At 50.1% G+C, this 21,285-nt stretch overlaps 9 protein-coding genes and 8 non-coding genes across 17 annotated transcripts, besides 11 other annotated features; all 17 read right to left on the bottom strand.

Annotated features, from left to right (window-relative positions):
* Positions 1 to 19,311: a sequence feature (heterozygous, non-Esmeraldo-like haplotype).
* Positions 1,422 to 1,457: a sequence feature (AT_rich).
* Tc00.1047053506577.5 (uncharacterized protein) lies at positions 1,797 to 2,807 on the bottom strand (the record flags this gene model as incomplete). Its single annotated transcript, XM_811803.1, has 1 exon — positions 1,797 to 2,807. One exon carries the CDS (start codon positions 2,805 to 2,807, stop codon positions 1,797 to 1,799), a length of 1,011 nt encoding a protein of 336 aa, XP_816896.1.
* Positions 3,130 to 3,197: a sequence feature (T-rich).
* On the bottom strand, positions 3,450 to 4,469 carry Tc00.1047053506577.10 (hypothetical protein, conserved; the record flags this gene model as incomplete). The annotated part of the gene is made up of 1 exon (XM_811787.1): positions 3,450 to 4,469. The coding sequence occupies one exon, from the start codon at positions 4,467 to 4,469 to the stop codon at positions 3,450 to 3,452; it is 1,020 nt and encodes a 339-aa protein (XP_816880.1).
* Positions 4,575 to 4,597: a sequence feature (AT_rich).
* On the bottom strand, positions 4,699 to 4,766 carry Tc00.1047053506577.11. Its single transcript, XR_008255363.1, has one exon. It is a non-coding gene; the product is annotated as an H/ACA snoRNA, TC10C2H1 (small nucleolar RNA).
* On the bottom strand, positions 4,828 to 4,893 carry Tc00.1047053506577.12. Its single transcript, XR_008255364.1, has one exon. It is a non-coding gene; the product is annotated as a C/D small nucleolar RNA (snoRNA), TB10C2C2 (small nucleolar RNA).
* On the bottom strand, positions 4,913 to 4,981 carry Tc00.1047053506577.13. The gene has a single exon (XR_008255365.1). It is a non-coding gene; the product is annotated as an H/ACA snoRNA, TC10C2H2 (small nucleolar RNA).
* Tc00.1047053506577.14 lies at positions 5,038 to 5,128 on the bottom strand. Its single transcript, XR_008255366.1, has one exon. It is a non-coding gene; the product is annotated as a C/D small nucleolar RNA (snoRNA), TB10C2C1 (small nucleolar RNA).
* On the bottom strand, positions 5,190 to 5,257 carry Tc00.1047053506577.15. The gene has a single exon (XR_008255367.1). It is a non-coding gene; the product is annotated as an H/ACA snoRNA, TC10C2H1 (small nucleolar RNA).
* Tc00.1047053506577.16 lies at positions 5,319 to 5,384 on the bottom strand. Its single transcript, XR_008255368.1, has one exon. It is a non-coding gene; the product is annotated as a C/D small nucleolar RNA (snoRNA), TB10C2C2 (small nucleolar RNA).
* Positions 5,404 to 5,472, bottom strand: Tc00.1047053506577.17. The gene has a single exon (XR_008255369.1). It is a non-coding gene; the product is annotated as an H/ACA snoRNA, TC10C2H2 (small nucleolar RNA).
* On the bottom strand, positions 5,529 to 5,619 carry Tc00.1047053506577.18. The gene has a single exon (XR_008255370.1). It is a non-coding gene; the product is annotated as a C/D small nucleolar RNA (snoRNA), TB10C2C1 (small nucleolar RNA).
* Positions 5,693 to 5,952: a mobile genetic element.
* On the bottom strand, positions 6,247 to 8,511 carry Tc00.1047053506577.20 (uncharacterized protein; the record flags this gene model as incomplete). The annotated part of the gene is made up of 1 exon (XM_811788.1): positions 6,247 to 8,511. One exon carries the CDS (start codon positions 8,509 to 8,511, stop codon positions 6,247 to 6,249), a length of 2,265 nt encoding a protein of 754 aa, XP_816881.1.
* Positions 8,755 to 10,920, bottom strand: Tc00.1047053506577.30 (hypothetical protein, conserved; the record flags this gene model as incomplete). The annotated part of the gene is made up of 1 exon (XM_811789.1): positions 8,755 to 10,920. One exon carries the CDS (start codon positions 10,918 to 10,920, stop codon positions 8,755 to 8,757), a length of 2,166 nt encoding a protein of 721 aa, XP_816882.1.
* Tc00.1047053506577.40 (hypothetical protein, conserved) lies at positions 11,295 to 12,305 on the bottom strand (the record flags this gene model as incomplete). The annotated part of the gene is made up of 1 exon (XM_811790.1): positions 11,295 to 12,305. One exon carries the CDS (start codon positions 12,303 to 12,305, stop codon positions 11,295 to 11,297), a length of 1,011 nt encoding a protein of 336 aa, XP_816883.1.
* Positions 12,562 to 14,079, bottom strand: Tc00.1047053506577.47 (hypothetical protein, conserved; the record flags this gene model as incomplete). The annotated part of the gene is made up of 1 exon (XM_811801.1): positions 12,562 to 14,079. The coding sequence occupies one exon, from the start codon at positions 14,077 to 14,079 to the stop codon at positions 12,562 to 12,564; it is 1,518 nt and encodes a 505-aa protein (XP_816894.1).
* Positions 14,270 to 14,320: a sequence feature (AT_rich).
* On the bottom strand, positions 14,364 to 14,945 carry Tc00.1047053506577.54 (60S ribosomal protein L6, putative; the record flags this gene model as incomplete). Its single annotated transcript, XM_811802.1, has 1 exon — positions 14,364 to 14,945. The coding sequence occupies one exon, from the start codon at positions 14,943 to 14,945 to the stop codon at positions 14,364 to 14,366; it is 582 nt and encodes a 193-aa protein (XP_816895.1).
* Positions 14,981 to 15,021: a microsatellite.
* Positions 15,652 to 17,523, bottom strand: Tc00.1047053506577.60 (hypothetical protein, conserved; the record flags this gene model as incomplete). The annotated part of the gene is made up of 1 exon (XM_811791.1): positions 15,652 to 17,523. The coding sequence occupies one exon, from the start codon at positions 17,521 to 17,523 to the stop codon at positions 15,652 to 15,654; it is 1,872 nt and encodes a 623-aa protein (XP_816884.1).
* Positions 18,023 to 19,195, bottom strand: Tc00.1047053506577.70 (hypothetical protein, conserved; the record flags this gene model as incomplete). Its single annotated transcript, XM_811792.1, has 1 exon — positions 18,023 to 19,195. The coding sequence occupies one exon, from the start codon at positions 19,193 to 19,195 to the stop codon at positions 18,023 to 18,025; it is 1,173 nt and encodes a 390-aa protein (XP_816885.1).
* Positions 19,312 to 19,351: a sequence feature (haploid, non-Esmeraldo-like haplotype).
* Positions 19,341 to 20,380: a mobile genetic element.
* Positions 19,352 to 21,285: part of a sequence feature (areas not merged during assembly with more than two copies in the genome that could not be assigned to a particular haplotype) that runs on past the window's edge.
* Positions 20,392 to 20,609: a mobile genetic element.

Below are 21,285 nucleotides of genomic sequence, written 5' to 3' on the forward strand. Positions count from 1 at the left end.
CAAGAAGCCCCAAGATGCTTATTGCCCAAATAACCCATACAGCCGGCCACGAGAAGATCGTGCTCGCTGCTCCTTCACGGTCAGCGGCTGGGTAGAATTTTCCAACGCGCCCGTCTCGTACATAGTCCTGTGCAAACATGAACGCGGCCCCATCATGAAAATGCTAGGGCGCGCCGCCCAAAAGTCATCGTGCGCAGGGCGTCGCTGAAATTCAACACCACCGACGACGGCGCACCAAGATCACCGCCCATCCCGACCCATCCCATGGGGCTCGCGAGCGCCTCCTGAACATGTGTGGATTCCTATCCCCAGTCGCCGGGCTCCTGCGCAGCAGCAGCTCCAGAGCCTGCAAGCCCCACTCTGGGAACGAGAGACCCATTTAGCCGCGTCGTGAATGAGGAACCCGGGGCTTCCCCCCATCCCCCGAGAATTCCCGGCTCGGCACGTCGTTGGCGGAGCCCTGGGCAAGTGGAGGAACGCATGTATTCGGGGGGCTCACGGCCACCACCATCGTCCCCGCCGCCGTTGCAAAAAAGAGGATGCTAGGAGTTTCCCACGGGACAAGGCGACGCTTGGACACCAGGGAGTTGCCACCACGCGGTTGGGGGGTGAACTCGGGCAGCGCTGGCTTCTCCAAGCCTCTTCCTCGTCAACGGCCGCGTCTCCTTTTCCCAAAATTCCTGCACTTCTCGCGGAAGGGCCCTCCGCGAGGGTCACACGGAGTCCCTCTTCTCCTAGGCCACTAGCTGCGCACTGAAGAGAGCGCAACGATGCTGTTGATCCCCGATGGCCTGGGCATAGTCGTGCCGAAAATTCAAGTTTTTGGTGGTTAGCATGCCTTGCACCCGTCTAATTGCCCTCGCCGCGTTCATGCGTGGTGAGAGATGACTCGCCAAAAACTGTGGCCAGCCCGGAGTGTGCATGCCCGCCGCGTTTCCGCACACCGCAAGATCCCACCAAGACGTCCAGCCAGCACGGTCCGATGGGATGAGACCGGCCACGGCAATCAAAGCCGAGGGCTCACGTTGGGTCACGCAACCGCCGGATAATTGCCTGAAGATGATCACTCGGATGGAACCACGTCGGCCGAATTGCTCCAGAAACCTTCAGCCAGCGCCTGCCCGCTCGCCGAATGTGCAGGGAAGGGACTCCATCCTTCAAAAACAACAAACACCCGCCGCCCTGCCCTCGAAAAAAATCCAGTCAATAGATTAAAAAAAAAAAGAAGGTTTATATATGAGTCTCCCACCCATTTATTTGGCACCATCTGGGCCCGCACTCCTTCCACAAGCTTCTGTTACACCGCCGCCAAAATCACTCGTATGTAAAACAACACTTGTCCTTCTTTTCACAATGATTTGCCTGACAATATGGCGTTGTGCCGCGCGAATCGTGAAATCTCACAAACAAAACAGACGGTGTAAAAAAAAGAAAATGTTAAATATAATAATAATAAAGAGTTTTGTATGTAAAGCAGTAGCATGTGCAAAGTGAAAGAAATTTGCTGCTCTCCAAGGGCGCAGCGTTCGCGCATATCATAAAATTCAACTCGTTTGTACATGGCGAGAGAAGAACTTCGGAAACAACATAAAAAATGTAAAATGCAGTGCACATGACACGTGAAACGTAATAAATAATCATAAAAAACATATTTAATTGCCACTTTCAGTTTTGTTTTCATCGCACCCCTTTTTTTCCTTCTTTTTTTCTTTTCTCCGTCTTTTATTTTGGCTTATTGTAGTCACCTTCATGAAAAATTTTTGATTCTCTTTTCTTCGAAATGAAATTCACAAAAATCAAGCATCTCTCACGCGCGAAGGCTCTCTCGTTCCGCCAGGTGAATTGGAATTTGGTGGTGACGGCCCATCACGCAAGTTGACCAACACTGTCTGTTGCTGCAACTCTGTCAGACGTTTTTCTAGTTTGGCCTGGCGTGCCTCAAAACTCTCGACTAATTGTGCCAATGATCTCTCCGATTGCTCAACTCTCATTTCTAATTGCTCAATTTTCTCAATGAGAACTTTTTGACCCATGCTCAAGTCCTCTGGGCACATTGATCCTGACAACAAAGGGTTTGCGTCGCCTGACAGAGCCTGCCCTTTCTTCCCCGTTAGAGCCCACGAGTGGTGTTCCTCTTTAGGAAAACCAGGACGGATATCCAATTCTCTTGAACTACTAGACGCACAAACTGCTTGACTTCCCGTGTGGGGGAAAATGCTCTGGCGACGGGAGCTGATGCAACTACGAGGAAAAGGGCCAATATCAGTGGGTGCTCGTGGGTCCCACATTCGGGCATTCGACCTAAATGGGCTGAAAGACTGTGAGAGTGTTTCTTCGATCGTGTCACCGCGCCACATCTGTGAAGATCTGGTGCCGTGGCTACGAGCACTACGTGGACTGGAGGACTGTGGACGGAGAATCATGGACGGATGTGTGCGGCTCTGGAAGTAATTCTCTGCATTCTGTAGTGAAATTTCATTTGCGGTATTTGAATCGTTGTGGTTCCACAACCGAACAGAAAAAGCACGATGCAAGTGAGAATTCTCCATGACGGACAAGCGACGACTTGAAGGTGAGCGTGGAGTCCCAGAGTGCCCCATGGTGGGAGTAGAGGCGAATGGGGTTCTTACTCCCCCAGCACGTGGATTTTCCAAATGAAACACTTCATTGCAACGTCCACAATCCAGCGGTGAATTCTCCAAGAATGCGTGCGTTTGCTCCGCGGGTGTCTCGTCTACTGAATCCAAGTCGTCACAATGAACCGAAAGAATAGGCAAATAAGACTCACTATCCGGTTTGGGAGCCATTCCAACGCTACTGAGTGGGCTGGCGAAACATTCATCGGAGACGTCTAACTTTGATGTGTGCAACGGCCAACTCTCCGCTCCCACTTGAGAGCTCTTTTTCAACAATACTGCTTTTGACTTTTCTGGAGAACTATTGCACGCAGGCATCACAAAAAAAGGATCCGTTTTTGGCGGTTTTTTCTCCCCGCTCGCCATTGTTTTTTTATTATTATTCTTCCTTCACTCGGTCGTGGGAAGCCCTGTTTCCTCTCGCTCTCTCAGTCTCCTTCCCACACCAGTCCTTTTTCTACTTCCTCCTCTACGCCCCCACAAATTTTGGTGGTTTCTTCTTCTGTTTTTTTTTTTTTTTTTTATCGTCTGACTGTTTCTGTCCTCTCTTTGTTTCTTTCTCACGCGTGCGCAACGTATATATATGTATGTATGTATATAATTTTATTCCCTCTTCTCCGCTTACAACGCCACGACAAAAAGAGGAAGGCAAAAAACAAAAAGAGAAAGAGAGACAAATCACCACCAGTCAAGAAAAAAAAAAATGGCAAAAAGTACCGCAATGAGTCCCAGGTAGAAAAGAAAGCACACGCAGCAAAAGCAACAGGGCGTTTTAAATTCTCCCGCTCCTCGTTTCATCGCCGTATTTTGGTGTCACCCCGTCCCAATTCCTTCTAAAGCCCGCACATTGAATCTATCGGCAGCGGCTGTCATAAAGTGTCGGTCCGCGCGATGACGCTTGCGACTCTCTCTTGCCATACGGATAACATCCTCAGGAGATACCGTCTCAAGCGGCGCAGAAAAAGACGTTAGAGAGCGGCTGATATTGTCGTCGCCCCGCAAATTAATGCCGCTTTCATCAGGCAATGACGCGACGGTCGTGGGTGTTTCTATCGATGAAGACAACACAGTGTGCGTCGTTGAATCACAATTCCTCCTTTCCGGTAACACGTCAATTCCAACATTGAGCCGCGGATTCTCCTGCGCAGCAGGCGTTATCGCCTTCGCCTCGTTCTGCCTGCAGCAATCGGCAGTAACAGCGCCGACCGCCGAAACTGTTGAGGAAAAATGCGGAGCTGCATTCAACCGCTTCTCCTCGAGTTGGCGCACATAAACCTCCAGAGGATCAGTCACCTCCACACTTCCCGCGGTATCAATTCCCGCACGGACGTGAGATGCGTCAACGGAAAGATGCTTCTGACGCTTTAACGCCGCCAGGTACTGTGGCGTGACGAAGACGCCAACCTCAAGGTCTTTCTCTACCAATTCTGAGTTTCCCGCCTCCTCCTGTCGCCGCTTCTGAATCCGCTGCAAAAACAACGCCTCTCGTGCATTCCTTCGCACCTGAAGAGCCTCCGCCATGGAAGCATAAAAGCGACTCTCCCCCGGGACCGATTTGCCTCCATCCGCTTCGGCATTTTGTGCACCATGTAGCCGCGATCGACTTGCCGCCTCCCTGCGACGTCGCTCATCTGCCTGCCTATTTTCTTCAGCCGTGAGAGTAAACCGCGACACCCCATCACCCAACGCCAAGTTCACGGTGCCCCCAGCACCATTCTTATGAAGCAAATCACGTTTAACTGAGGCGCAGAGAAATTCATTGCCACCCATACGACCCATTTCATCACAACCCGATGAAGAAGAACTCACACTATCATCATCAAAAAGGGACATGTCAATAAAAAACTGCGACACACAAACAGGGAACAAACACCCACACGTCAAAGTTCCTAAAAGAAAAAAATAACAACACACACACAACCAAAGAACAACAAGAAGTTAAATATATATATATATATAAACAAGAGACACAACCACAAAAAAAACTAGAATACACAACTGGCATACACCAGAAAAACACAACAATACAAAGAAGAAAAAGTAGAAGCAATGCCCACTTTCATGTTCTCGGGGCTGCGAGATAGGGTTACAGGGAGAGCACGAGCCACTGACCCAACCGACAACACCTGTGGAATAGAAGGAGCGCGCTCCGTCGCAATCAGGAAAGAAAGAAGGGGAAAGAAGGAGTGAGTCAGTGGATATGCTGCTGTACGTCAATCCAGGAGTCTGAAACACGGACCATATCAGCTTCATCAGCAGTCACAGATGTGGTTGATTCCTCTCGGGGGCAAATCGCTCCGCTGGGTGACTGGGCACGCCCAGCGGCGCATGTACCTCCTTTGCACGCCAAAACATACGACAGCAACCGGAAAGGAAGGAGAAGCGGGGGGAGAGAGCATTCAATCAGTTTGCGCCTGTCATCTGGGCAGTCAACCACTCAGACGGTTAATTCTGCTCTTTCATGAAGAGGGTAAGGCGCCTCTTGCTCATCACGCGTCGTCCACAAATTCCACGAAGCGTGCGCGTCTACGCACCAAGCAATGCCCACTTTCATGTTCTCGGGGCTGCGAGATAGGGTTACAGGGAGAGCACGTGCCACTGACCCAACCGACAACGCCTGTGGAATAGAAGGAGCGCGCTCCGTCGCAATCAGGAAAGAAAGAAGGGGAAAGAAGGAGTGAGTCAGTGGATATGCTGCTGTACGTCAATCCAGGAGTCTGAAACACGGACCATATCAGCTTCATCAGCAGTCACAGATGTGGTTGATTCCTCTCGGGGGCAAATCGCTCCGCTGGGTGACTGGGCACGCCCAGCGGCGCATGTACCTCCTTTGCACGCCAAAACATACGACAGCAACCGGAAAGGAAGGAGAAGCGGGGGGAGAGAGCATTCAATCAGTTTGCGCCTGTCATCTGGGCAGTCAACCACTCAGACGGTTAATTCTGCTCCTTCATGAAGAGGGTAAGGCGCCTCTTGCTCATCACGCGTCGTCCACAAATTCCACAAAGCGTGCGCGTCTACGCCCCTGGTGGCGTTGTCGTTGAAAGAAGTATATATTTTTTCCTCTTACCAGTCGTAGTAACTACACATATCTCCGATGTGCAGCTCTGGTAAGCGTACGAAGGAATTGAGAAGCAAGGATAACCTTACCCCGCGGCAGTCATTACAAATGGCTCCATCTGGTGCGCTTCCGGCCCGCAAAACTAAGTAACATGGCTCAATCGGGTTTGAAGCATGAACAGCAGGCGCTTAGCTTCCTCTCTAGCAAAGAGTACTAGACCCTGGCACCACGTTGAGGTGTCTGGCCGCGCCAGGGAACGATTCATGGCATTGTGGTCATCATGAGCCGATCCGCAAAAAAGATCAATAGAGTGCGCTGAGTTGTGTCGTCGTTTCCAAAAAAAAAAAAAAAAAAACATTTTCCTCTTACTGTTTGTATATTTCCAAGATTATTCTGCACTTAATTCTTGTTAGCATTGCTGATACAAAGAGATAAAAACAACAAAAAGGTCATCTCAGTCAACGAGTAACATACATGAAATGGCTAATAAAATGTATTATTTACTTATAATCGTGTGGTTAACAAATATTGCTGTCGAAATGCTCTTTGTTATTTCTGGAGTGCGTTCATTAGGTGGGTTGGAAGGTTGGGTTGTTTGTTACTTTGAACCTCTGATTGAAGACGCCCCAAAATGTGTGATTCCCAGTCGGAAATCAGTTCAAGTTCATCTTCGTGCTCTTCGGCGTCCATAAATCGTGCAAACATGGATGACGCCTGACCGTTGTTCGCGTGTTCTGTACTTGACGAGTCATGGAGGATGGCGGAAACAGCTGATGCCTCCGTGCTGTCCGCTCCACGAATGACTGCGGTAGGACAATGCGCTTCCGCGTGGCAAAGAAGAAGCAGCTTTTCCCTCTGCAGCGTCCCACTTGAGAGTGAAAGGGAAGTTTCTACAATAAAAGCGGCGTAAACATGCGGACAGTCCTTCGATAAGTTTGTGTTATGGGCGCACTTAATCCACTTTCGACACCACGAGACAGTGTGGCGTTGTGCCAGGAGGCTTGTTGGTGGGGCAAAGCGGCGGCTGATGTAACGGTAGAAGTGCACAAACGCTTCGCAGGCAAGAAGATATGCGCTATGATGCTGCCACCCAAGAAGATGTAAAACATCATGCATGAGGCCTTTTGCTTCTTCAAAAAATTTACGTTCGATAATGCCACGGGACGCAACACTCACGAGGCGCTCGGCTTGACGACACAGCTTCATCTCCCCCGCGGGCATCTCGCTGTCTCGCCACCGCTCCCCACAACGGTGGCACACCCAAGGCTCGCACTGTTTGAGCCGACACTGCAGTGCACATTTGTTTTCTTCCTCCAATGACATACCACGCTGCTGTGGGTATGACCCGTGAAAAAGAAGTCGGTACCGCCAGCCCTCTTTGTCTCTACAGAGGGGACATGGAAAGGCTCGCAGAGCATCCACTCCGTGTAGTTCAGGTTCATTTTTTGGTTCCTGCCGCCTCATTCTATCCACCGCAACGCATTCATGATGGGAGCACTCCGCACCACCAGCGCATCGATCACATGAACACACAAATCCAACATTCGCGCACACGCTTTCTTGTCGCATGGAGATTGGGAGTTTTAGTATTGTCTGGCGTGTAATGTCAAACTGGGGTCGCCAAAAGAAATCTATCGTGAGTGGCTCGTGTCTATCTATCATGCGCAGGGCCTGCAACTTACATGTCTCGGGATTCCAAATGCAATTCGGGGAACAAGAATGAGGGACACGCGAAACAAGATCAAAAAAACCCCACTCGTTTGAATGGAAGCTTCGCTGCGAGACCATTGCCATAAAAAAAAGATTCACCAACCAGCGAGGTGGTGGGCTGTCCGAGATCGCTGCAAGGTACGTTTGCGCCGACAAAACTGCGTTCGCACTTACAGCCCTCACACATTTCGGGTATTCTAGCAGAATTGCCAGGAGATCGTCCCTACTTACCGCCAAACCATCGATTACTAGCCCATCACTTTCCCTCTGCAAAAAGGCATTACGAAGAGCTCGCAGTCCATCATCGTGCACGGATGTTTGTCTTGGAATCAATGCGGGAGGGAAGCCATTGGCCTCCCAGGCCAATAACGGCACGCTGTCAGAGGCCACTACTTCACCAGACATGATGCGCTGGGACGAAACCGGTGTCTCTCCCGGAGCCACTATTACGTTGGGATATTTCCGAGTCCAAATGTTCATGCGCTCAGCCTCTAACAGACCCCAACACGCCATGACTTTTTCTTCCGATTTGTGCGGTATGAGTTTGGCAAGTCCCGTCCGCAATACAGTCAAGGCCTCTTCGTGGTTGCCGAGAACGATGGAAAGAAGCCTACACAAAGACAGCGCTATCGCTGCGGTCTCCACAGCACTTTCACTGTTCTTTAATGCCCCCTTAAAAAGCTTCACCACACCTTCGATAAGCAAAAGCGATTCTTTATTCTCGACGTCAGCAAAAAATCCTTCCGTAAACAAAACTGTGTCCAGTAAATGCAGTGCATGCAAATAACAAGACGATATCATCTCCACCACGACGGGATGTCCCAATGCTCTCCCCATCTGATTCATGTTTTCTTGCTGCTGCCTCTGTCTCCGCGTCGTCGTTGCCAACTGCGTCACATCATCCTTGTTGGCTTGGACCCTACAAAATGGCCTGTGGCCAAACCATCCAACCTCCGCGCAGGTCACAGAACAGTACAATGGCTGCTGGCATCTAGAACAAGCAATGAACTCACCGGCGTTGGCGTTCTCGGAAGCCGCGTCATTTCTATCAGAGGCACATGTAAGGCACCGCATTCCCTCAGCGCAGTCCAATGAGGGCGGCATTTATATATTTGCCTCTATGTGTGCCTGTCCAAAATTCCACCCAATAAACAAAAAAACAACAACAACAAAAACGGTAGATAGATAAAGGTTTCATTCAAAAACAACAAAAAAAAAGTAAAAAAATTTGCGTGCCGTTCCGTTTGGAATAATCATAAAAAGCGGCAAAATCAAATTGACTCCTCCTTCCTTGCATCCTTCTCGTGAGTGTGAATGAGTGTATGGATTTTTCCTTCCTTTTCACTCCTACACACGAAACAGCTTCGCTGCCATCAACGCAATCCAGTGAAATCTACTTGGGTTCGCCAGGTAGTCCACGGTTCGCTCCCACTTTAACGCATCCACAGCCTCATCATCATCATCGTCCACTCGGACGTTTTCTTGGTCGGCCAAAAGTACTCTTGCCTTTTCCTTCAGCGCCATTGCACTGCACAGGCCTGTCCGATAAGGCCCACGCAAACAGAGCCACCGATGCACCCAATGACGCATGGGATCCTCTCTCCCACCGTGAACATTCTTGCCCAACAGCACACGCTGTACTGCACGGTATCGAAACGAGTTACCGATTTTCTTCCGCAGGAAAGGTGCTTGCGGAAAGTAATACAAGAGGTCCAGCGCGTGGCTATTCACAGCAACGATATGGATGTTGCTAGGAAGTTTATGCCACCACCAATCCTGCACTTGTCGGGGGGTGAACCGGCAGTTGGAGGGCATGTAAATAAACGTCACCGCATAAAACTGACGCAAAATTTCATTCACACCTAATTGGAAATCATCATTTGCAGCATTCGTATTTTTGTTGATGCTCCCAAAGGTCGTGGAGTGTGATACAGGAACCCACGATACACGCCAATGAGCTTCCGTTTGTGGAGTAACAACAGATGCCCGCTGCTTCTTTACCTCTTCCATCAGAACTTTGGTGTAAAACCGCATCTGGTCACACGGCACCGCCTCAACAAGAACGCTACAAGGAGCATACTGAAGAATCATGTCGGCCATGTTACGAAGATCACGCAAACGATATGAATTTTCTTCCCTGGATGGAAGCAACACTACAACAGTTTCCCTGGTAGACCAAGCCGGTATGTAGGGACGGAGAGGCTCTTCGCACAACGATACGGATACCCAGCCATCTTCAGTTAATTCTTCAAAAAGGAACAGGACATACTCCATAAGCAAAGAATGATTTGTTGTAAAGCACACCGTGCGCCCCTCCACAAATAAGGAAGACAACACTGCCGCGTGCGCCATGACACAGAAGCGTTCCAAGTCTAATAGATTTGCTGCAGGTGGTACCTCAACATGAATGGGAACGGATTCCAAGCGACCATTCTCGTCAATTGGGCATCCTTCGCCTCGGATTAAGTTGCGGTGGTATTCTTCGTCCTCCTTGTGGTCGATGGCAAGCGGGAAGGGAAGAGCAGAGCGGGATGCATCGTTCATTGACCATGGGGGCGATACGCACGACATCGTTTTTCGCCGAGCCCAAGACACAAAAGGGGATTGTTTAAATGAGCGGAAACTGTTCCGCGCCCTCCGTCTGGCTAACCTGTCGTCATCGCTTGGCCTCGCCTTCATGTCCTGAACAGCAAGCAAGATATCCTTCCGATTTCGTCCAGGCCGATAAAGACTTTCACGTTCACCGTGACATTCTCCGCTGCCCCTGCCAAATCGTCCCCCACTGCCTGTTACGCTTTTACGCATAAGTTTTCTCCTCCTTATTTCATCCAATTCCGCCCCTTCTTCTTGTTCAGGGTTCCATGCATGCGGCGCGGGCACCTGCTCCGCGGTCGCATTAATTTCAGAATCTATTTTTACTGCAACCGTTGTGAAGGAGTCAACAAAGCGCTCCATCATACGCGTCGGGAAGACGTCAGCCACCACACTACGCCGCACGCGACGCGTATTGGCGTACGGCAGCCTAAGGCGTGCTAGCGTATCCTGCACATCCCGCAGGGAACGCACCCAAAGCAAGAAGGACAAACAGAGTCGAAGACGCAAACAATACGGAAGCTTTTGAACCAACAGATGATGTCGTCTCAATGCCAAGGGCGAGAGTCGTGCCTGCGGCATTGCAACATCCATCTTTAGTTCACGCCAACGAAACAAACGGGCAACAACGCTCACCGAAGTTCCTTCCTCTTTTCCAATTCCTTTTGCAACACAGAAGGACTTCTCAAGCAGCGATGGGGCACGCCTCCCGAGATCGACAAGCGTCGTCCACTTTTCCACGGGGTGCAGACGCAGCCACACCCATGGGCGTAATCCTCTGACCTTGCTGACCGACGCACCACCAACATTGTTGACGTCATTGGTGTTCTCTCTCATGGTGTCTACTACTTTTGCGTACAGCCAACGTCGGGGATTGCGGACGCCCGCCAACAGGTGCCGCGCCACTGACCGGGGCCGCATCCTCCACCCACGAGGCCTTCACCGAAGGGCAAAAAGAATTGCCCCACAGCGAAAAAAATAAAAAAATCAAGAGCAAGATGGGAGACTTGTGCACACACACACACGCATAGAAAGAGAGGGAGAAAAACCAAAGATGGGCGTGTGACGCCCAAAACTCCCCCCAATAAAAAAAAAAAAAACGAAATGCTTGCTTTACTTTTATTTCTTTTCTTCGCCAGGAAGCAAATAAAAGTGTGTTGGTAACCATGGATCTAAAGCTGCAAATCAGAGGGGAGGTTCAATTGGCGGCGGACACACTGAGATAAAAAAGAAGAGGGAAAAAACAAAACCAGGAAGAAAGGCGAGAGATATAGAACGTTACTCTTCGCAAAATATCATTGCTGCTTCTGCTGCAAAATGGAAAGAATGTCATCAAAATCGATCGTCCCGTTAGCAAAAAGTGTACACTGTAGTGTCTGTCGGGCGTGTGCAATATTCTCCTTGAGCTGCAGTCGCCGTCGCTCGGACTCAACCCACTGATGAGCGAGATTGTGGCATATTGTTGAAGAAGAATTGGCGCAGTCGTTACTCGAAGGCTGCGATGGAAGCGACGTTCGCTCTGTTCTTTGAGAAGCTGATTTGATTGTGGATGCCGTACGCCACGGGCGAGCAGCGCTTCTCCACGGCTTCCGCTGGATCTCGTCGTCATCAGACCCACGCTTCTTTTTCGGTGTTTTTGCTTCTGACACCGCGGCGGTGCCGCGCTCAGCGTTTTCCATCACCGCCACCGCCGGCGCCTTCCAAATGACGTGACAGTGCAGGGAAGGGAGAGATAAGTCGTCCTCTCCATTCGTGCTGGCAATGTGGACATCTGTAGAAGACAACGCGTGTGATGTCGCCAGGCGTGGCTCGCCAAGCTGGGTGTGACGCAATTCCATCCGCAGCGTCACGGCATCAAAGCTCCCCTCTGGCGGAAATCGCTGTGATAAAACAAAAAGCCAGTGCTGCACCTTGATGTGATGAACAATACACGTCGGTGAGCATCGAAGGCAATGCGGGTGCAATGAAGACAACGGAGCGTCACACAACTGCAGCCCACAACAACCTTCACAGAATACCGCCAAATTCGACTCCAGCTGCGCCGGAAGAGGTGTCGTTGACCAACAAAGACTGGAGAGATCAATGCACCTGCTAGGCATAATGGCATACAGAATCAGTGCGTAGTCGCAGCCAGTATACTCATACGGGGCTGTCCCAGTGAAGGCGTTGCGCGGCAAACGCCCTGCATACTCTGCAACAAAGCGGCAGATGTCGTCATACACAGGCGGCGGACCAAGAACCGCCTCTGAAGAACGGGAAATATTTACTTTTTGACCGTCTCCTCTGCAACTCTGGACCTCTAACATTATGGTGAGAGTAGCAAACACAAATCCCACTCGGCACCCCCCAAGTTCTATCTACTGATCTACCTATTAAGCACTTACTACGGCCAATCAGGAAGAAATGAAGAAATAAATTAGCAAAGGCCATTTTTTCTTTTTCTTTTTGCTTCGCTTGGCCGACGCATTCGTCCATTTATAATAGCATGCGTATGCCAACGACTGGGAAAATAAACAAAACACCGGGCCGTTGCATGAAAGTAGACAAGAATATATATATTGTTTAAAACACCAAATCATCGTCTTCGTCATCCCCATTCGTGTTCTCTCTTCCAGACTTTTCCCCCACCACACGTCTCCCGCGTTCTGGCCGTGTGGCAAACCATGTCTGAAGCGTTGGTTCGTTAGTAAAACTATCCACAGCCATTCGCTTGACTCGTCCAACGATATCGCCAGTCTGCATTCCCGCAAAAATCTGCCCGTGCTTCACATCAATAGCAAGGGAGAGAACGTCATCCTCCGAGGCCCCGGGCCTCCACACCATGGTGGGCTCATAACCTCCATCCATGTATGTAAACTGTAAAACATGACCTCCTGCAACTTGCCGGTAGCCTTTTCGACTAGTGCACGTCATGAATGATGGTTTTTCCTGTGAGTACAAGGTACTTGTGCACGCTACTAAGGGTGTTGTGTCTGTGGTAAATGGAAGACCTGTAAGCGGTGGGCAAACGTCTTCAATCACGCCGCTCCTTCCCATCTTCCGCAAATCCACCACGCGCACTTCAGAACCCCGCCGCACACAAAGCATAGGACGGGATGTGTCTGGCTCCACCATGCCACCCAAATGTTTTTCCTCAAAAAACATTTCATCATTTGGGGGTTTAACCTTTGCTGAAACACCCGTATGGCCGCTGTACAAATCCAGTACACCGAGTGCGCCACCGGGCCGATACTTTTGACGCGTATCCCACAGCTGCACCAACCCATCTTCCCCACCGGTAGCAAAGACAGACTTATTCTCATTGCTGAGGCTTAGAATGGGTGCAACAGTTTCCACAACAACATTCTCCAACAGTTGCCCAGATCCGTGTTTCACTGCGTAGACAGACTGTCGCTCAAACGACGCTGCATCCCAAACCCGAGCCGTGCTGTCCTGTGATCCCGTAAAAAACTTTGAGGGATCTGTGAGAGATGGTGCGGAGCAGGTCACTGGTGCTCTATGACCTTTGCACTGGAGAACATCCACCATACCACGCTGTCCCATAGCGCAGTACCCCAGCTGCTTGCCATTTGCAGCGATCAAAGCAGGCGAGTCGCCATCTTGACAAGCAACAAAAAAAGATCCATCGCTAGCAAAGTGCACGGAGACAACCGGTTGAAATCCAGAAATGCGATTGGGAAATGGCGTGAGAACACGCGTGGGCCTTAAAGCAGAACTTTCCATAGGAACCGAAAAATCCCACATACACACAGAGCCTCCCTCAGTACCACTGCAGAGTGTTGAACCCAAAGGATTAAGACAGATGGAAGAAACCCGGCCCGCTGCCCCGCGAAGACGAAGGCTCAGGGATGTTAAGGAGTTTTTCAAGTCCACTGTTTCAGAAGATACCGCTGTAGATTCCTTCCTGGTCGCCTCTTCTACTTGGTGGGCCAATGGCTGCGGCAGGGAAGCCGGAACATCACGGGCGATGCTTTTTGAAGCCACAGTGGCCAAGAAATGCGGCGGGATAGATAAGTTCTGCACCGCTCTTGTGCCACTGTTCTCCGCCGGGTCATAGGAGTCATTGTCGCTATCACTCATCTTACAGACTTCCAGAAAATTTATTTCTTCCTTGTGTGTGCGTCCACCCCTTTCGAAACCACGCTGTGAACGTGGCCGATAGCCTCAAAAAAAAAAAGAATCAATTAAGTTATTTTCTGCAAGACTCTGTCATCGTTGAGTGAAAGAGAGGCTGTAAAAAACTCGGCTCTGACACCTCCACTTAAGAGGCATAAATTTTTTTTTTATTTTTACAAAACAAAACAAAAAAAAATATATATAAGAAAACAAGAGGGCGTAGATCAATACCCGATGAATCGTGATGCTTACCATCTCATGCGATGGGGCGCATCACCCGGCTTGATGGTGAACACGGAGTGGAGGTATCCGGCCTTTTCCTTCCCGAGCGGGTCCTTCCTGATCGCCTCAATGAGCGCAGCATCAACCGTCTTCTGCAGCTGCGCACGGGCATCACTGACGATTCCCTTCGGTGCCGCCTTCGCCGTCTTTTTGGCCTTCTGCTCCGCCGCTTTCTTCGCCTTGTCACCCATAAACTCACCCTCCGACTTCACGCGTTTTTCCTGCTTCGGGCGCTTGAAGATGTCGGGGGTGATGCCGCTCACGTCCACATTTTTGATGTTCACCTTCGTCGACGTCGCAATGACGTATCGAGAGTCGATGCGACGGATCGGCACGCCGTTGTATTTCATGGGCCCGGAGATGACCAGCGGACCGTTGCGGGGCAGCTGCTTCAGAATCACCACACGGCGGCCACGGAAGCGGCCGGCAAGGATGATGGCGATGGTGCCGGGCTTGCAGCTCTTGCGCAGCGTCGTGTACTCGGGGCTCTTGCGGCTCACTTTCTTGGCAACCTTCCTGGTGGCACTTTTCTTCTTAGCGGGGGCCATCGTCCACGATTCCTCACGATCCTAAGATACGGTCGCAAACACACACACAAAAACAACAACAACAACAAAAAAAAAAGGATGGTTCACCAACAATAAAAATGAAATGTAGCGCAGGAATACACAGAGAAGTATGCGCACATGAAGAATCGTCACAATGGTCAATGACGCCGATCCAGAAGGAAATCATTTCTTCAAAATCAAAAGTAAGGCTGGGAATGAATAGATACGCTATCAAAAGGTTTATTTCATAATAAGTAAAATAAACAAAAGGGGAAAGTGTGGGTTCATCAAGACAACACACTTTCCCATAATACCATAACGCGTAACGGCAGAAAAGGCCTTACACATCGCATCTCACTTGATGCTTTTTCCTTTTTCCTTTTTGTTTTTGTTCCACCCCAAATAAAAAAATAAGCAGCGTTACTGAAAAAGAACATATTTTCACATCAAGAAGCGGACAAGACAAATTTACAATCAAGTTTAAAAATGAACTGAGCGGTACTGTCATTCACATCCCCTACGAATTACCGGTGCCCTATTCTTCTTCTTCTTTCTTCTCCCGTTTCTTATCGATTCTTGCCCCTTTCCTGTATTCCGTCCCTCTGCTATCATCGTAACGGTGCCGTGGTACAAGATACAACCATCTCTCTCTTTTCAAGCCACGCTTGTGATGTCCATGGACCCAGGAGTTTCTGTATGCACCTTCTCACAGGTGTGAAACCTCTCTGTGATGGAGAACACCACCATAGTACGCCGCATTCTCACTTCGAGAAAAGCCCTTCAACAACAAGCACTCCTTCTCTTCCTTGGAAACAGTGTAGGGATCAGCCGCCACATCCGTCCCCTGACCGTCGCTAGCTTCTGTCACAGCTTCTGCCGTGGGAGAATTAAGAAGATAAAACAAAACTGTCACCAATACAAGCGCCCCTGTCAGAGAGAAGATGACTATTTGGGCGTTTTTCGGCCGCATCGCAGGTGAAAGTGCAAGACCAAGAAATCCGCTTAGGCTAGAGGCCATGAGATAGAACGCCATCATCGTGCCCTTCATTGATGTCGGTGCTGCAACGTACACCACCTCCATGATGGTTGTATCTACCAAGGCACTCGCGACACCCTGCATGATGTAGGGCGGAACCAGCCACAGAGGTGATACCATTGTCATACCAGGAAGCAAATGATAAATATCCTTCTCGTCATATTTTCCACGGTGATCTATATTTATCTGCACAACGCCACACCAAAACATAGAAATTATCATTGTGGCAAAGCCACATACCACACGTCCTCGTACAGGGGGAGTTTTGTTAACAAAAACAAATGGAAATACAACGCGATCAAAAAGCAACAAAGAGATAAGGAGGGAAATGACATTGACGTTGTTGAATACTTCTGGCGGAATATACGATGGGAGACCCGTCGTTGCTGCTTGTAGAATCATGTTGGTACTAAACTGATTTGTGATTAGCCAATAGATCGGCATTGCGACCAGGGCACGACACACGGAGGCAATCATCTTTGCGTTAGCTATCCAGGTCTGGTCCAACCCATCGGCGTCACTTGAAGCACTTTGACTTGGCATGTCGTCTTGCTTCGCCTCGTTGACATTCCACTCCGTTGCAACGGCTTCCCTGCCTTGGTTGAGCTCCCTGCCACTACCGCTTTCCGTACAATTCCGTAATTTCACCGAGAGTTCAGGTGCGCCCGACAAGGCATCATGCGATGCCACCGTATCGGTACTTTTTTTAGCCGTGACAGAGTAGCCGGCAAAGTCAATCAGATCCCAGCGATGTGCAGAGAGGAATGCCTCATCATGAATACGCCCCACAGCAAAGCACCACCGTATGAAAATGGCACGAAAAAAAGTGCGTAGCAGCACAGTTGAGGGCGAAGGCTCGTTACGACGAAAACGATGATACATCATGACAAATAGCGATAGCCCCAATATAGATGATACCGCCGACAATGAAAATCCAAAGTAATAACCCGTTGTGTGCGTCACGGATCCCATCACAACACTTCGCCCATCCAAGGACCGCAGTAGCGGGGGCACAATAATGCCAATAAGAGATCCACTATTTGTTATGGCGTAAATCCAACGAAAAAGTTGCGAAAGCACCACTTGGCATTGTGTCTCGTTATCTTTGTAGGCATCCGAGACGCAATCGGCCATAAGCGGATTCGTGCACACCTTCATCCCACCGTAACCTAACGCAAAAAGCAAAATACCCGTAGCAAACAAAGCAACGCCAAGAACAGATGGATCCAGTGGAAATTCACCGTACATAAGGGGAAACGAAGAAAGAGCCACCATCGATAAACCAACCGCATACGTTGTCAAGAAAACAACAAGGGAGTACGGTCGACCCCACCGCCCATCTGATACACTAGAAGAAACGCATGCAGACAACGGTGTGAGGGCGTATAAAGCGTTGATAAGAGCATTCCCGGCGCTCGTGCTCCAACGCAGCATAATTGTGCAGTACGTCATGAGCATAAAAGTAGTTCCGTAGAATCCAAGCCGTTCCGCAAACTCCACGGTCATTGTAATCCACACCTCGGAGGGAAAGCCAAGCAGCATCGTCGGTGGTTGCTGACTGTAAACACCCTCCTGCTCCCTCTAACCCTTTTGCAGCGTTATACTTTTCCACCCAACGTGGCTGTTTAGATGTTTGAAAGTTCCAAAGCAGCCCTTGCTCCTTCACTCAGAGTTCCCTCCTGAACGTAAAGCAAAAGGAAGTAACCTAAAAAAACAGCAATATCTAGAATATATATGTGTGTATACCATTAAAGAGAATTCTACAATAAAGTTCTTCCTTTTTTTATTATTATTTTCCTTTGGGAAAATGTTATTTGCTCCTCAGGATTGTCATTTCCTCGCCATCTGCTTCCAATTCCATTAATCTTTTCTTTGCGTTTCTTGTATTCCGGTTTGACCCCACTGCTCGTATTCTCCTCTGTTATTTCGGTCACTTGTTCACCATGACTGGGGGAATCTTGCCGATTTAACTCGAATATGTGTAGGGTTCGTTATAATAACAAAAAAAAAACCAAAATAATAAAGAGTATAGGAAAGGCCCCTACCGTGGCTTCTGGGGCTTCCAATGCTGAAGCAGTTCGGAGCTTCTGCAGACAACGTGGAGCACCGGAAGCAACATGGGCATCTTATACGACTCGGAGCGGAATACTTCCATAAGCGGCCATGACAGATCCACCTCGTAGTACTCCGCCATCTTTACTCCATCGTCTATCTTAAAGAAAACAACAACTTCATTCATATGACGATAGCGACCACGATCATCCCAGGGGAACGGCATTATTTCGTCAAGGAGTTCTGCCGTGCTGACGTCACACGTGACATCTTGCATAAAGTCCGTCTGCTGGTATTCATCGTACATGAAGAGGATGGGCACGTGCAGCAAACCAACTGCGTCAAAGTATGGCTGGTGTTGACCATACACCCCCATCTGTTCACTACTCACCTCCGGCGTGGGTGACAAACGAATGCCATAAGATGTAAGTGCACGCATTAAACTAGATGTTTCCGCCGCCCTCACCCGTGTGCGAATGCTATCCTTCATTTCTTTTTTTTGAAATTTTTTCATCCCTTCACGGCACACACGTTCCAGTTCTTCAAATTCCTCCAATGCGATCCCTTCCGGTGGTGGATTTGTGCACCGTCCCTTTGACAAGAGGTCAATAGCAAGATCATACTTTTTGACGCGCTCCGCGCACCGCGCTGCACGATAGTATGCCTTGCTATAATCCGGGTTCAGAATAATGGCACGCTGTGCGTCCTCAAGACCATGTCCATAGTTCTGAATGATGTACTGCGCAAGGCTTCGGTTGGCATACAGTTGCGAATTCAGAATAGGATCTTTGCATTTCGCATTTAGGCCTTCCGTGTAGGAATGGACTGCGGCGCGAGCGAGATTCTCCTTGTTCACCTGCTCCGGATTGAGGGCGAGCTGAATGGCCCTGTTGCCATGTTGCTTCCTGCTTTCCGCAATATCCTCTGGGGGTACCTCGTCGTAGGCAATACTAGCAAGAGCAGCACAATCCGCATTTTTCTGCATATCTTTCTCTGTAATAGTGTCCATGAAAAGCGGCATGTGTTCCCATGCCTTGTCGTCAATCTTGTAGTCCCCACGACGACTCCATATCTCGTCGATTTCGTCTTGCAGGTTCTGGATGTGGCTCTGCTGCTCCTCCGTCAGCTGCTTGTCAGATGGCACCAAACTTCTCAAGTTCATCTCCTTCCTTCTTCAATCCCCTCCCCCTCCTTCTGCTGCCACGGCGTAAAGAAATACGAAAGGAATGGGAGGAGTAAAATATGCGGGGGAAACAAAAAATAAAAATAAAAAGAAAGGAAGGAGAGAGTAACACCACCAATACAAAATAAATGAGGTGCCCAAGTGGCAACGTCAAATGCAAGAAAATGCAGTAACTGATTCTCTGGACCGGAGTCATCTTCCAAGGGGGAAGCGCGGGAAGGCAAAGAAATCGAGTGAGGGAGATGTGGTCTCCCCAAATTGCCCTGAGACGTATGGGTATTGACCCGCCGTCTCTCTCCCGTGAGAGTGCGTCAGGGAAACGTGGATGCTGGCACGCCCCCAGCCATCAACGATGCGGTTGATGCGGCCGTGTGCTGAAGCCATCGTCGCGCATGCATGCGTGGGGGCTCATCTGGCGGCCCTCTCCGAGAGGTGGGCGCTTCTCGTTGGCACGGCGTCTCCGCGTCCTGCAAGAAGACCGCCGGTCACCGCAATGTGAGATCCGCGTGCCAACAAGTGATTATGCGCTTCTTCCACCTGAGAGTGAAGCTGAGCACTCCGATCCGCAACGTCCGCGACGGCACTGGCGTAGTCGGTGCTCAGTCTCTGCCCTCCAGCAATGGTCAGCCCTTGCTGGACCCACAACCCCCGGGCAGCACACACACGATGGGCAGCAGCACTCGAACCTCGAAATTAGGTAATTGAGGCGCCCGGCGATTCGCAAAGTGCCCGCAATACATCGTATCCTCCCAGTGCATGGCGATGTCTCCTGAAACCAAGCGTAAGCCTGTCATTGTTGTGGAGGCGGCTACCACCGCATCCAACGGCCCGTGTTCATCAACGAAGGCGAGCTGCACCCGGACATCGCCGTACTGGCGTGCCAGGTCCAACATGCAGGCTCCAATGTCGCTTCTCCCCGTCGCCGTGTAAAAGAAAACACTGCCATTTCCTTCAATCAGCTTGCAGGGATCCCTTGTGGCTGTGAAAACTAAAATAATTACAAATCGTCTGGACGCCAACAGTTCCCTGATTCCCTCAATCGCGGTCAACCAAGGATTCACAAAATAGAAAAGGATCGTGAAGAAATATCTCCGTTTACCCAGGACACACATACATTAGGGGACGCCAGCCCACCTTCATGAGCATCCTCCTCACAAAGCTCCCAATGAAACAAGGACATATTTCTCTAATATTCCTTCCTATTCGCATGAACTCCTTTAAGAGGAGCGCGATGGAAGCAACCAAAGGAACCGATAACGTCAAGATGAATATTTTTATTTTTGCCGTACCGTCCGCCCCCTCTTGATTCCCACCGTTGCGGCGGGGTCTTGTGGCTGGAGAGGCCCAAAGTCCGCCACTTCGTAAGCTATACAATAGGTGTATCCGAATAGAGCGTTCAACATGTCGCGAGAGTGGGGCCACCAGAATATATAAATATACACATATATGCGGAGCAAACAACGAAGATTTGGCGAACCCACTGCCTCTCCGTTTACTCATTCTCCCTTTCCGTCGTATTTTATTTCCTTCGGAAATTTGGGGATCCGGCCAGCAGCCCAGACGAATAATCCTTCCTTTCGCTTTCCTGTTTGCGTGTGTGCCACAGGCACGGTTTGATTCAAGTGGCATTGGCGCCTCCACGCAACCACATCCTTCCGTTGCCGCATTTGCGGAGCCAGTGGGTTTGGGCATCCAGAGCACACACACACACAAGGCCGCAACGAGAGCGACGGGCGCATACAAGTCCACGGCGCGGTCCTTCACTCCTCTCCGCCGCGACGGAATAGCGCTGCGCCTCGCAGCGGGTCGTGGCGGGTGGCGTCCCACATTCAAAATTGAGGTACGGCGCACACCATCCGCCTCCTCCGAGTGCACTCAGCAGGCAGGCGCCCAGTCACCCTCGTGGCATCGCACAGAGGGGTGCACAAACAATCGTCGTCGCGGACCATCGGTGCCTCTAGCAGGAAAGAAAGAAGAAGAAATGGAGGCATGCCAGCAGCACAGCCGGCAGAGGGACAGTCAACAGGACACGGAGACACAAAGTGACATGGGACACGGCATAGACGGAA

This window comes from Trypanosoma cruzi, genomic scaffold (genome assembly GCF_000209065.1).
Source record: "Trypanosoma cruzi strain CL Brener 1047053516637 genomic scaffold, whole genome shotgun sequence".
Lineage (NCBI taxonomy): Eukaryota > Euglenozoa > Kinetoplastea > Trypanosomatida > Trypanosomatidae > Trypanosoma > Trypanosoma cruzi.